Source organism: Poecilia reticulata, unplaced genomic scaffold (assembly GCF_000633615.1).
Source record: "Poecilia reticulata strain Guanapo unplaced genomic scaffold, Guppy_female_1.0+MT scaffold_733, whole genome shotgun sequence".
NCBI classification, from domain to species: Eukaryota; Metazoa; Chordata; class Actinopteri; order Cyprinodontiformes; family Poeciliidae; genus Poecilia; species Poecilia reticulata.
This window is the reverse complement of record NW_007615480.1, coordinates 12-9,358: the sequence shown is the minus strand read 5'-3', so window position 1 is coordinate 9,358 and position 9,347 is coordinate 12. Positions and strand designations below refer to the sequence as shown.

General features: G+C 45.9%; 1 protein-coding gene across 1 annotated transcript; it reads left to right on the top strand.

The window, feature by feature from the left end:
- Positions 1-545: 545 nt before the first annotated feature.
- On the top strand, positions 546-9,116 carry LOC103461191 (BAH and coiled-coil domain-containing protein 1-like). Its single transcript, XM_008403519.2, has 5 exons — positions 546-3,203; positions 5,229-7,154; positions 7,382-7,493; positions 8,058-8,248; positions 8,600-9,116. The coding sequence occupies exons 1-5, from the start codon at positions 3,035-3,037 to the stop codon at positions 8,779-8,781; spliced, it is 2,580 nt and encodes an 859-aa protein (XP_008401741.2). The 5' UTR covers positions 546-3,034; the 3' UTR covers positions 8,782-9,116.
- The last annotated feature ends 231 nt before the right edge of the window (positions 9,117-9,347 follow it).

Genomic DNA, 9,347 nt, shown 5'->3' with positions numbered 1-9,347 from the left:
CACACACACACACACACACACACGCACACACACACACGCACACACACACACACACACAGGAAGCAGCTCGGTTCTCTGTCTAATCCGGGGTCTTGGTTTGGGATTAGATCGAGATGAAGCCATTAAGTGGTTTAACCAACGTGGAGCCGAGGCCAAACACGTGCAACAGCGATGCCTCAGATGATGCTACTTATAGCCACACACATGTACGGCTGAGTGTGTTTCTGGGTCTGTTTGTGGTTTCGTATTTGTGGTTGTTTTCTACTTCAGAGCTCAAGCACAACAAAGCCCCCCCACTTCTTCCTTCTCCAGCCATAAATAAGCACGCAAATCTCTTCACACTAACAGGGAACCCATTAATCAGCATTACTCCACATCGCTGCTACGTTTTTATAACCACCTTCGTCCAGCTGGGTCTCAGTAGGCCCCGAGTTCCTCCCTTTGCACCCAGGTACGCTTCGAAACTCACCCCCATTTCCACCATCCCCCCTCAGCTCAGACCGCAGCCCCACCCTCAACGCCCTCCTCTGGGCTAACCGACCTCCAACGGCCCCCTTCCTGATCTGACACACACATATGCAGTGAAACGGCATGCGGATCCTCATGCATCATGTCCTCTTTCGACTGTTAACCGTTTGTGGTGAAATTCTGAGCTTGACTGAGTTATCTGTCCGTTTCAGGTATATCTGTGTGTTTTTTTACACTCATGAGTGCATGTGGGAGTGTTGGGTGGGTGGGACAGGACCAAAGATAACACCTAAGAAAGACTTGAACAAAGTGACAGTTTGCACCACAGGCTATATTTCTCAACCAAGTAAAAACTGACTCAGACACTGACTCCGGTTTAGCATTTTGTGAATACAGTCCAGCAGTTCTGAGTGTTGTCAACTCAAAACTGTCTCTGAAATCTCCGGCAAGAATTATACCATTGACAAAGATGCCGCTCCCATCATACCAGTCATCCCGCTGATGAAGTGAGAAGCTTTTCTCACTTCATCTCTGTGCACCGTAGCAGGAAAGCGGCGGTGCAATCAATAGCAAAAATAATGAGTGCATTCCATTCAGGTGAATCAGTTTCAGCATACCGGTGCAGTACGTGCCAGGACGCTCGAAAGAAACCGGCCATGTGGTAATGTGATTTATTACTATTGTACTTTTCCTGCCATGACAAGTCAAAATGTGTCTTCCTCGCCAGTGGCACCATGAACTCTGCTTGGCGAGACAATAGTTGGCACATTTGATGTTTTAAGTGGCTGTGACCTAGAGTACAAAAAGCCCAAGAGGCGTGAGTAAAACTGCTGTTTACTTCCCTCCTGTGATTTTAATTTTCTTACTTCCTGTTATTGAAGCACTTTGGCACTCTCTCTTGATGCCAGGCTATAGAGTTGTGTCTAATTTTCAATGACTAAGCCATAAAAATGAGCACTAATGTGGCCCGGAGTGACTTTCCTAACCTGAATCTGTGGAACGACTCGTACGCAAGACTTCAGGCTGAAGGCTACAGGGAGCAGCGGTGAACAGAGAGCAGGGATGTGTGTGTGCGTGCGTGTGTGTGGAGGGAGAATGTATGTGTGCCTATAAGACAGATTTTACGTCTGTGTGGCTCGGCTTTGATGTTCCAACACACACACGCCTTCATGCACTCGCACGCGCACACACTACAAATGATTGTTTTTAAGAATTCAAGCCAGGGAGCTCCAATAGGCAGCCTGCCAGCTGGCCACGGTCCAGGGAGCGGAGCATAGCCAGCACAGAGAGAAGGAACCTGTCTCAAACACGCACGCATACACGCACGCACACACGCACACCACTCTACTTTTACTGACTCTTCTACACCTGTCCTTGTTTTATGTCTCCGTACTCGTGCCTTTCCTCATCTCTTTACCTCTCTTTCTCTCGTCCTCTCATCTACAGCATCTCAAAGCTCTCCACTTTCCTTTCACTTGTCCCTTCATCTTTCATTCTCCCTTACAAGCACATACACACACACACGCACACGCACATGTGCACCCCCGCCCCCACACACACACACACATCCCCCGCTCCTCTCTCCGTATGCCTCACAGCAGCAGCGCACTCATGACTTTTGATATTGACAGTCTTGCTCTTCTCTAGTGTCTGTTTCCCCCGACCATCTCCCCCTTCATCCAACCATTGAACCCCCTCCTTTTTTACTCTTCCTTTACTTTATTTTCTCTCCACATTTTGGCCTCAGTGGCACTCCATGTCATTCCAGTTCCATCTATCTCCCTCCCCCCCGGTTTTATCACTCATCATTACCCAGGGGATTGGCCTTAGATGGCTGATAGAGCCTTTTGGCTAATTGTCACCATTTAGATTCACTGGTTGTTAACCAGTCAGAATAATCACATACACACATGCACACTAGAAGCAGCGTGGGGGTGTTGCTGGTTTTGCTGTGTGACTGTGGAATGCGTAGGATGAGTTTTTATGGAGTGCTGTTTACTTTGGCCACCACCATTAAACTTTTAACGGCTGCCAATTAACGGGCCAGCAAGGACACTCTGTGGGGCATGAAACCAACTTCTGGAAAACAGACTCCGGCATCCGCACAGCCACACAGTCTAGCACCATATTCTAAAGATATGTTGGTCTGCCAAGATTTCCTCAATCCCACAACCTAGTTCAACGTCCTTGAAGACAAGGAACAAAGTGAAACGATCATTCACCTCCCAGTGACCTCCTTGGAGGACTCGCGGTGTGTGTTTCAGGGCTAGGAGTGGGAGTGATGCTTTCTCCTTTTCGTCTTAGGTTTTGGGAGGAAAACTGTGTTTTGTAGAAGAGCAAATTCCATCCATTCAAAATCTGCAAACACTTGGCAGTAGTGGTCGGCTGTGGTTTCTGTCACCCTTCTGTCCACTGTAAATAATGTCAACTCATCTGGCATGTTTGTGCAAGAGTGCATTTATGGTGAAAATAGAACCAACTGGCTGTAGTTTTTCAGTGTTTTTCCAAAATTAGGGTCTTTTATGATAGATTGCAGAGATAAACTGTTTGTGTAGGGTGCTGCTGAATGTCAACGCTGGGAAGAAACATGAATTCTCTCTTGCTTCCCCCTTTCCTATTGACAGGGTACCCGGGCTATTCAGGAAGTCTTGCTTCTCCTTTTCTTTCCATGAGTGCCCTGGATCACCATAGCAGCAGTCTCTATGGACAGCCCCGCTTCTATGAAACCCAAAAAGGTGAGTGCTATAGAGTACTTGTGTGTTGTGTAGGGGGAAAAAAACGTGTAAATCCTTTAATTAGCATTCATCCATAACCCTAATCTTAATAAAGATTAAAGTTGACTTGAATACATCAGCCGTCACAAACGTACAAATATCTACCCCTTTTTCAGCTAACCCTGATCACACAGGCTAGCTTTATAAAATCAAACTGGCATCATGGATCCAAGGGGGGTTCAGCAGGGTTGATGAAGAATGTTATGTATAAAATACCAGTCAGAAAACTCCTAAAGGGTTTAACACGTGAGTTCTGAGTAGGTCTGTCGCGATAAACGATAAATCAATTAATCGCACGATAAATTAAACCTATCGACCTCATTTTAATTATCGGCTTTATCGTCTCTTCCTGCCTTTTTTCTTTCTGTTGATGACACTGAATGAAAAAAGGCTCAGCTCCGGTGCTCTTCACTGAGCCTCCCTTCCTCATTTCCTTAGTGTAAATGTCTAGCGCACATTACACAAGTTGTCGCCCCATTTTCTAAACCAGAGACCACACATTAACCGACAGAAATCCTGGGTATAACGGTTCGATCGGGTTCGTCATGCCTGTGGTGTCCAGCCACATGGGCACTAAATAATGGCTACAAGTCCAGTTAACTAAAATCCGGCATTAATCAATGCTTTACTAGAATCTACCTGTGAAGCATGTGGCTAGAGTCAGCGTAAAGTCCTGACTGAATGAAAATCATTATAACCTATTTATGTCACGTTAACGAAGAACAGCTGAAAACTTACCGGGTTTATCAACTGCGGTAGCAATTTGGCTCCAACTCATCTCCTTGTCATTTCTATATTCTTTGCAAGAAATGTTGAATAAATATTAATGTTGTTTCCACATGTCATCTCTGATGTCCGCTGGACTTCGGGTTGCGCCGTTTCAGCTGTTTGGGATTCCCCTCCGTAATTTCCCCTCAGAAAGCAGGAGGAGAATCCGCGCTTTCTGATTGGCTACCTGTAGCATTCAGCGTTAAGCTCCCAGTAGGGGAAAACCCCTGATTTAGATCGGAGCGGCCACTACGATCCACCGTAACACACCACATACTGCAGGATGATCGGTTACGAAATCACTAGTGAGAATCTTAGATCGGCCAACGATCTAAGATCGTCATAAGGGGAAAATCGTGTAGTGTGAACTAGTGCATCAGGTGGTCGGTTGTGCCCGTCTATTTAAATCTAATGATTGCTGAAGGGCAATATGGTATACAGACTGCATAATCTGCACTCTTTTGGTTGAATGCAGTATTTATTTCCACTTTGGTTTTATGTTGTTTATTCAAGTACGTTTTTTGTTAATGGAGACTGCGAATCCATTTTATTTTCGTTTCTGGTTGTTTTGTTTATTTAGTTTCAGTTCCAGTGTTATGTGTTCTTTTGAAAATAAAGTGCATCTATCTATGGCAGGAAATAGCATGTATTTCCATTAAATCAGTGTCAAAAGGTCTTGAAACAATATTATCGTTTATCGCAATAATTTTTTAGACAATTAATCGTCCAGCAAAATTTGTTATCGTGACAGGCCTAGTTCTGAGTGACATCTTTTTTTTTTTATTAACATTTTGTATTAATTTCATGTGACACCCCTCCAAAAGGAACACCTCTTCGCCAAAGGTGCAGTGGCTTTCTTGTACTCACTTGATGTGTGTTAACAGCAAGAAATAAAGAGTGTCAATGATGCACTACACAAGGGTGGACTCTGTTTTTGTCATAAATCCCCTGGTCATCTTGCTGCACAGACTGTCTGTAATCACTATACACTCTTGAGCTGCAATGCAGGTTTAATCTTGCACAAAACAGCTGATGTGGGACAGTGACTGTGTGGAAATTAATCTCTTTTGCCACCTTGGTTCTTTTACATAACCATAGACACATCTAAATGATATCTAAGTTTTACTATTGAAGTGTTTTGTTAAAGAAGCTATTGATTTACAAATAAGTTTCAAGAAATTATTACATGTACATGTTCAAATTCTCATTTTCTTCTAGATCACTTCTACCTGAGAGGCCTTCCTCCCCAGTCTCCTCTACTCTCCACCAATCACAGCCTTCCTCCACTGTCCAGGACAGCTTTAGGCCACCCACTTGGCCCCTGCAGTCGCGAGATGGACAGTGGGGGAGGAGGTGTGAAGAGCTTTAAAGATGTGGGAGAAAAGGGGGGTTTGTCAAAAGAGAGGGAAAAATTGAGCAGCAAAGAGCGACACCAGGACAGCAAAGAAAAGCAGCAGCTTCACAACCAACACCATTCTCATCAGATGAACTCTGCCACCACTCCATCCAGCATCCACCAAGCTTACTCCCATCCACAACATGCCCTTCTTCCACATCTTTCCTTCCAGGGTCGGGAACAAGACCACAGAAACTCTTTAGAGCGACACAAAGAGTATAAAGACAGTGACTTGGGTAGTCAGGGAGCAAAACCTATGAGTGCCTGTAAACTGTCCAGTGGGACAGGGTCAGAGGGTGCCTGTGAAGCAAAAGGTGGAACACTAAGCAGCTGCAGTGGTGGGGCAAGCAGACTTTCATCTGGAATAAGCCGGCAAGGCTCAAAAGATGCTCCCATAACTGGGGAAATGAGAATCAGTGACTCTTCAACTTCTTCATCTGAGTGTATGCGTCGAGGAACTGTTACAGCAGCATCATTCCTGACACCCCCGACCCCTCACGCTGTAGCTTCCTACTCCATGCCTCCACCCCCTGCACCACCGCCTCATACCTTACACATAGGCTCCACAGTATCTGGAGGGTGGCTACACCCTGCAAATCACCACCCGCATCCTGAGTTTTACTGTCCTCCTCCCCCACCTCTAACACTTACACCTTCAAAAGAGCCCACATCCAGCCCTGGAGGATCCAGCAGGGAAGCAAAGGTCAATGGCTCAACTTATGTGCCCTCAGTTGGATCACAAGGGGACATGTCCCCCTCTGACTGCCATGGAGCAAGCGGAGGGGCGAGAAAAGACGAAAAAACCGTAGAGGGATCCCATGAAAGTCCCTCTCACCATCCCAGCCGCCTTAGTAGCTGCCAGAAGAAGGACAAATCCCAGCCCCACCTACAGCAGACGGGATATGGCAAAGCTGACAAACCTCCTGATTGGAATCAGCAGACACATCACTTCAACAAACCTGGCTCCAACGGAATTTCTCAACCTGAACTTCGGTCCTGCAGCTTAGAAACAAATCTCTCTTTTAAAGATGCTGATGTTGCAAATGAGATTTGCCATCATCTCCCACAAGCCAAGTCTGGTTCTGATACTGGCACTTCCTCACTAAGGGACTGTTCTCTCTCAAGTCCAGATGGAAAAGTGGGATCTGGACTTGGAACTCAGAGGGAAGGACAAAAGGTTGCAAGGATACGACATCAGCAGCACAACAGCCAGACTGCAGCCACAGAGGAGCAGTTAAGGGATGGAAGTCAGGCAGCATCTTCATGGGGAGCTCTGGGGAGCCAGCAAGAAGACCAGAGAAAAGGTAGTCATCTTGGATCAGTTAGTAAACAGCCTCCTCCCCTGTCCCATTCCTTGCCACACACAGCTGATGGTGAGGGAGGTGCCATGAAGAACCTTATGAACTACAGCTCTCAGCAACCTTTGTTACTGCCTCAGCGGAGCCCCTTCGGAGGTCTGGGCTGCCTTAACAAGAGTGGGGAGAGATCAGAGAGGACAGACAGAGGAGGAGCTAAAAGCAACACTTCCCTGCAAGACCCCTCCAAACAATCTCTCCCTTCTCGCCGTGGCTCCACTAACGAGGGTGAAAAGACTGACAGGGGTGCAAAGGAGGCCGGAGAAGCCGGAGAGGGGGAGGTCCGACAGCCTCCAGTGGGCATTGCTGTCGCTGTAGCCAGGCCCCCCCATCGTTCTCCAGACAGCACTCCTGGAAACAGCAGACAGGGCCGGGTGCTGCCCAGCCTGAAAGGTCAGACATCATATACTGCTTTTATTATTGTTTGGTCCATTTTGGTAATCACTGTTTTTTTTGTTACTAGCCAAAATATAAGAAATATAAGAAGCAAGACACATTCGACTGCTTCTGCATAAACTCACCATGCAGAAAGAAAAGCACCATCTCTGATATCCTGTGTGCACGTAGCACAGGTTCTGGAAAATAGTGAGCATGTTTGTCCTGTTGTCTTGGTAACTCAGGAGTATCGCGCACTGTGTATCCTCTTGGTCGGGAGTTGGAGGAGAGGAAGAGGATGTCAGAGGACCAGATTGGTCTTCATCACCACGACAGAGATAGAGAACTGGTCATCAGGTAGAGTCACAAACACAAGCACACACACACACACACACACACGCACACACTCACACACACAAGCACACGCACACGGTAGCATCTATTCAGTTTTCCTCTCATCTGATAAGCTGCACTTCTTTTATTTTCCTCGCTTCTTTCTCCCAGTCTGAAGCCCTGCTCCTCTTTTCTCTCAGCCCCTCACTCCATTTACTCCTCTCACCCTTTGATGTGGTTTTTCTGTACCTCCTCGCTCTCTTACTTCACATCTCTCTTTCTCCTGAAGATGAGATATAGTGCATTAATGTTACAGGGACTAATACGGATGTCTCTGAAGTATCAGGCTCTTATTATGTAGTCATATTAAGGGAAGAAAACATATAATGAGTAGTCATAGACCAGGCACAAGATGATGGCTGTTCCAGTTGCCGTCACATTTCCTTTTCTTCATGATTATAATGGTGGTAGAGGTAATGAAGATGACACGGATGAAGATAATGATCATAATAATGGTGATGATGGTGATGACAATAAGAGGGATAATCAACATAATGACAAAGTTCACCTCGCCTAACGCCGTTGCAGGGAAAACAAGGACTGCATGGAGTTCGCTCGGATCCACCCATCCAGTAGCTGCCATGGTGACCTGACCCCTCACCTCCTTGTCCCCGGTGGAGCAAACCAATTAGGGGACCCTGTTGCACATGCTCACCCAGCTCACCGCCACTGGATGCAGAGGACAGGAAGTCCCTCCCTCTGGATGGGCCCTTCATACGGTGAGAATGAACACAGAGCCTCCAGCCATTTCACACTTGATTTTGATGTTTCCATTTTAAATGATGGCTTATTGTTGAAGTTCATGTTTTTTCCTTTTCCCTTATTTACTTTTTAAATTAAAACGTATACATAATAATCTTAATAAGAAATATAAAAGCATTCCATTTTTAAAAATGTATAAACATTTGAAATTTTGTGCAATATTTTGCGATGTTCCAGCACATAAAATCCAAATAAAATACACCGTGTTTGAAGCAACATGACAAAGTGTGAAAAGGTTACAAGGATGTATTAATGGATCCGTGATTTAACGGAGCTGTGTGGACTCCCTTACCCCCTTCCTGTTTCAGGTCTGAGCCATGTGGGGATGAGCCCCAGCTTCCCACCAGGTCTTCCCAACCCTCTACAGCCAGTCTTGGGGTCCCTCAGCCAAGATCCTAACTCCCCTCTTGTGGTTCTTCCTACAGAACCAGGGCCTCATCATCCTCTCGGTATGAAAAGCAGACTTTCACAGCAACAACAGTATGCATAATGATTGTTGTGTACCCAGGCTTACTGCCTTGCTGCCTCCTGCTTTCTTCTCATTTGTACAATGGATGCTGCTGCTGCCGGTCCTCTCTCTGAGTTTTAGTATCACTGGCTAATCATAATATAATGCTCAACTAAGCCCCTCTGTCAGAGGGACAATGTTTTATTGCTTTGTTAATGGGAGCTGCTATTCCATTGCCCCCTCTGCATGTGCCTAACATTACGCAAACCATTTGAACTGGCGTTTCATCCCTCTTGTGGTAGAGTGTAGAGGTGCTTAGACTGTGTGTGCATGTTAAAAGTCATGTTAATGTCTAAAGCAACATGTAGGGACAGTGTTACATTTACAGTTATGGTATAGAAATGAATAAAAAAATGGATGGAAGTCCATGTAAAATCCTTGTGAAGATAGAAATAAATACTACATGTATGTGTGTGTGTGTGTGTGTGTGTGTGTGTGTGTGTGTGTGTGTGTGTGTGTGTGAGGGGGTTTCTAAGCGCTTTCCTCAACCGACTTGTTTGAGTAGCCCTGTCACTTGCGCAATGCCATGGTGTCAAAACAGATCAGAA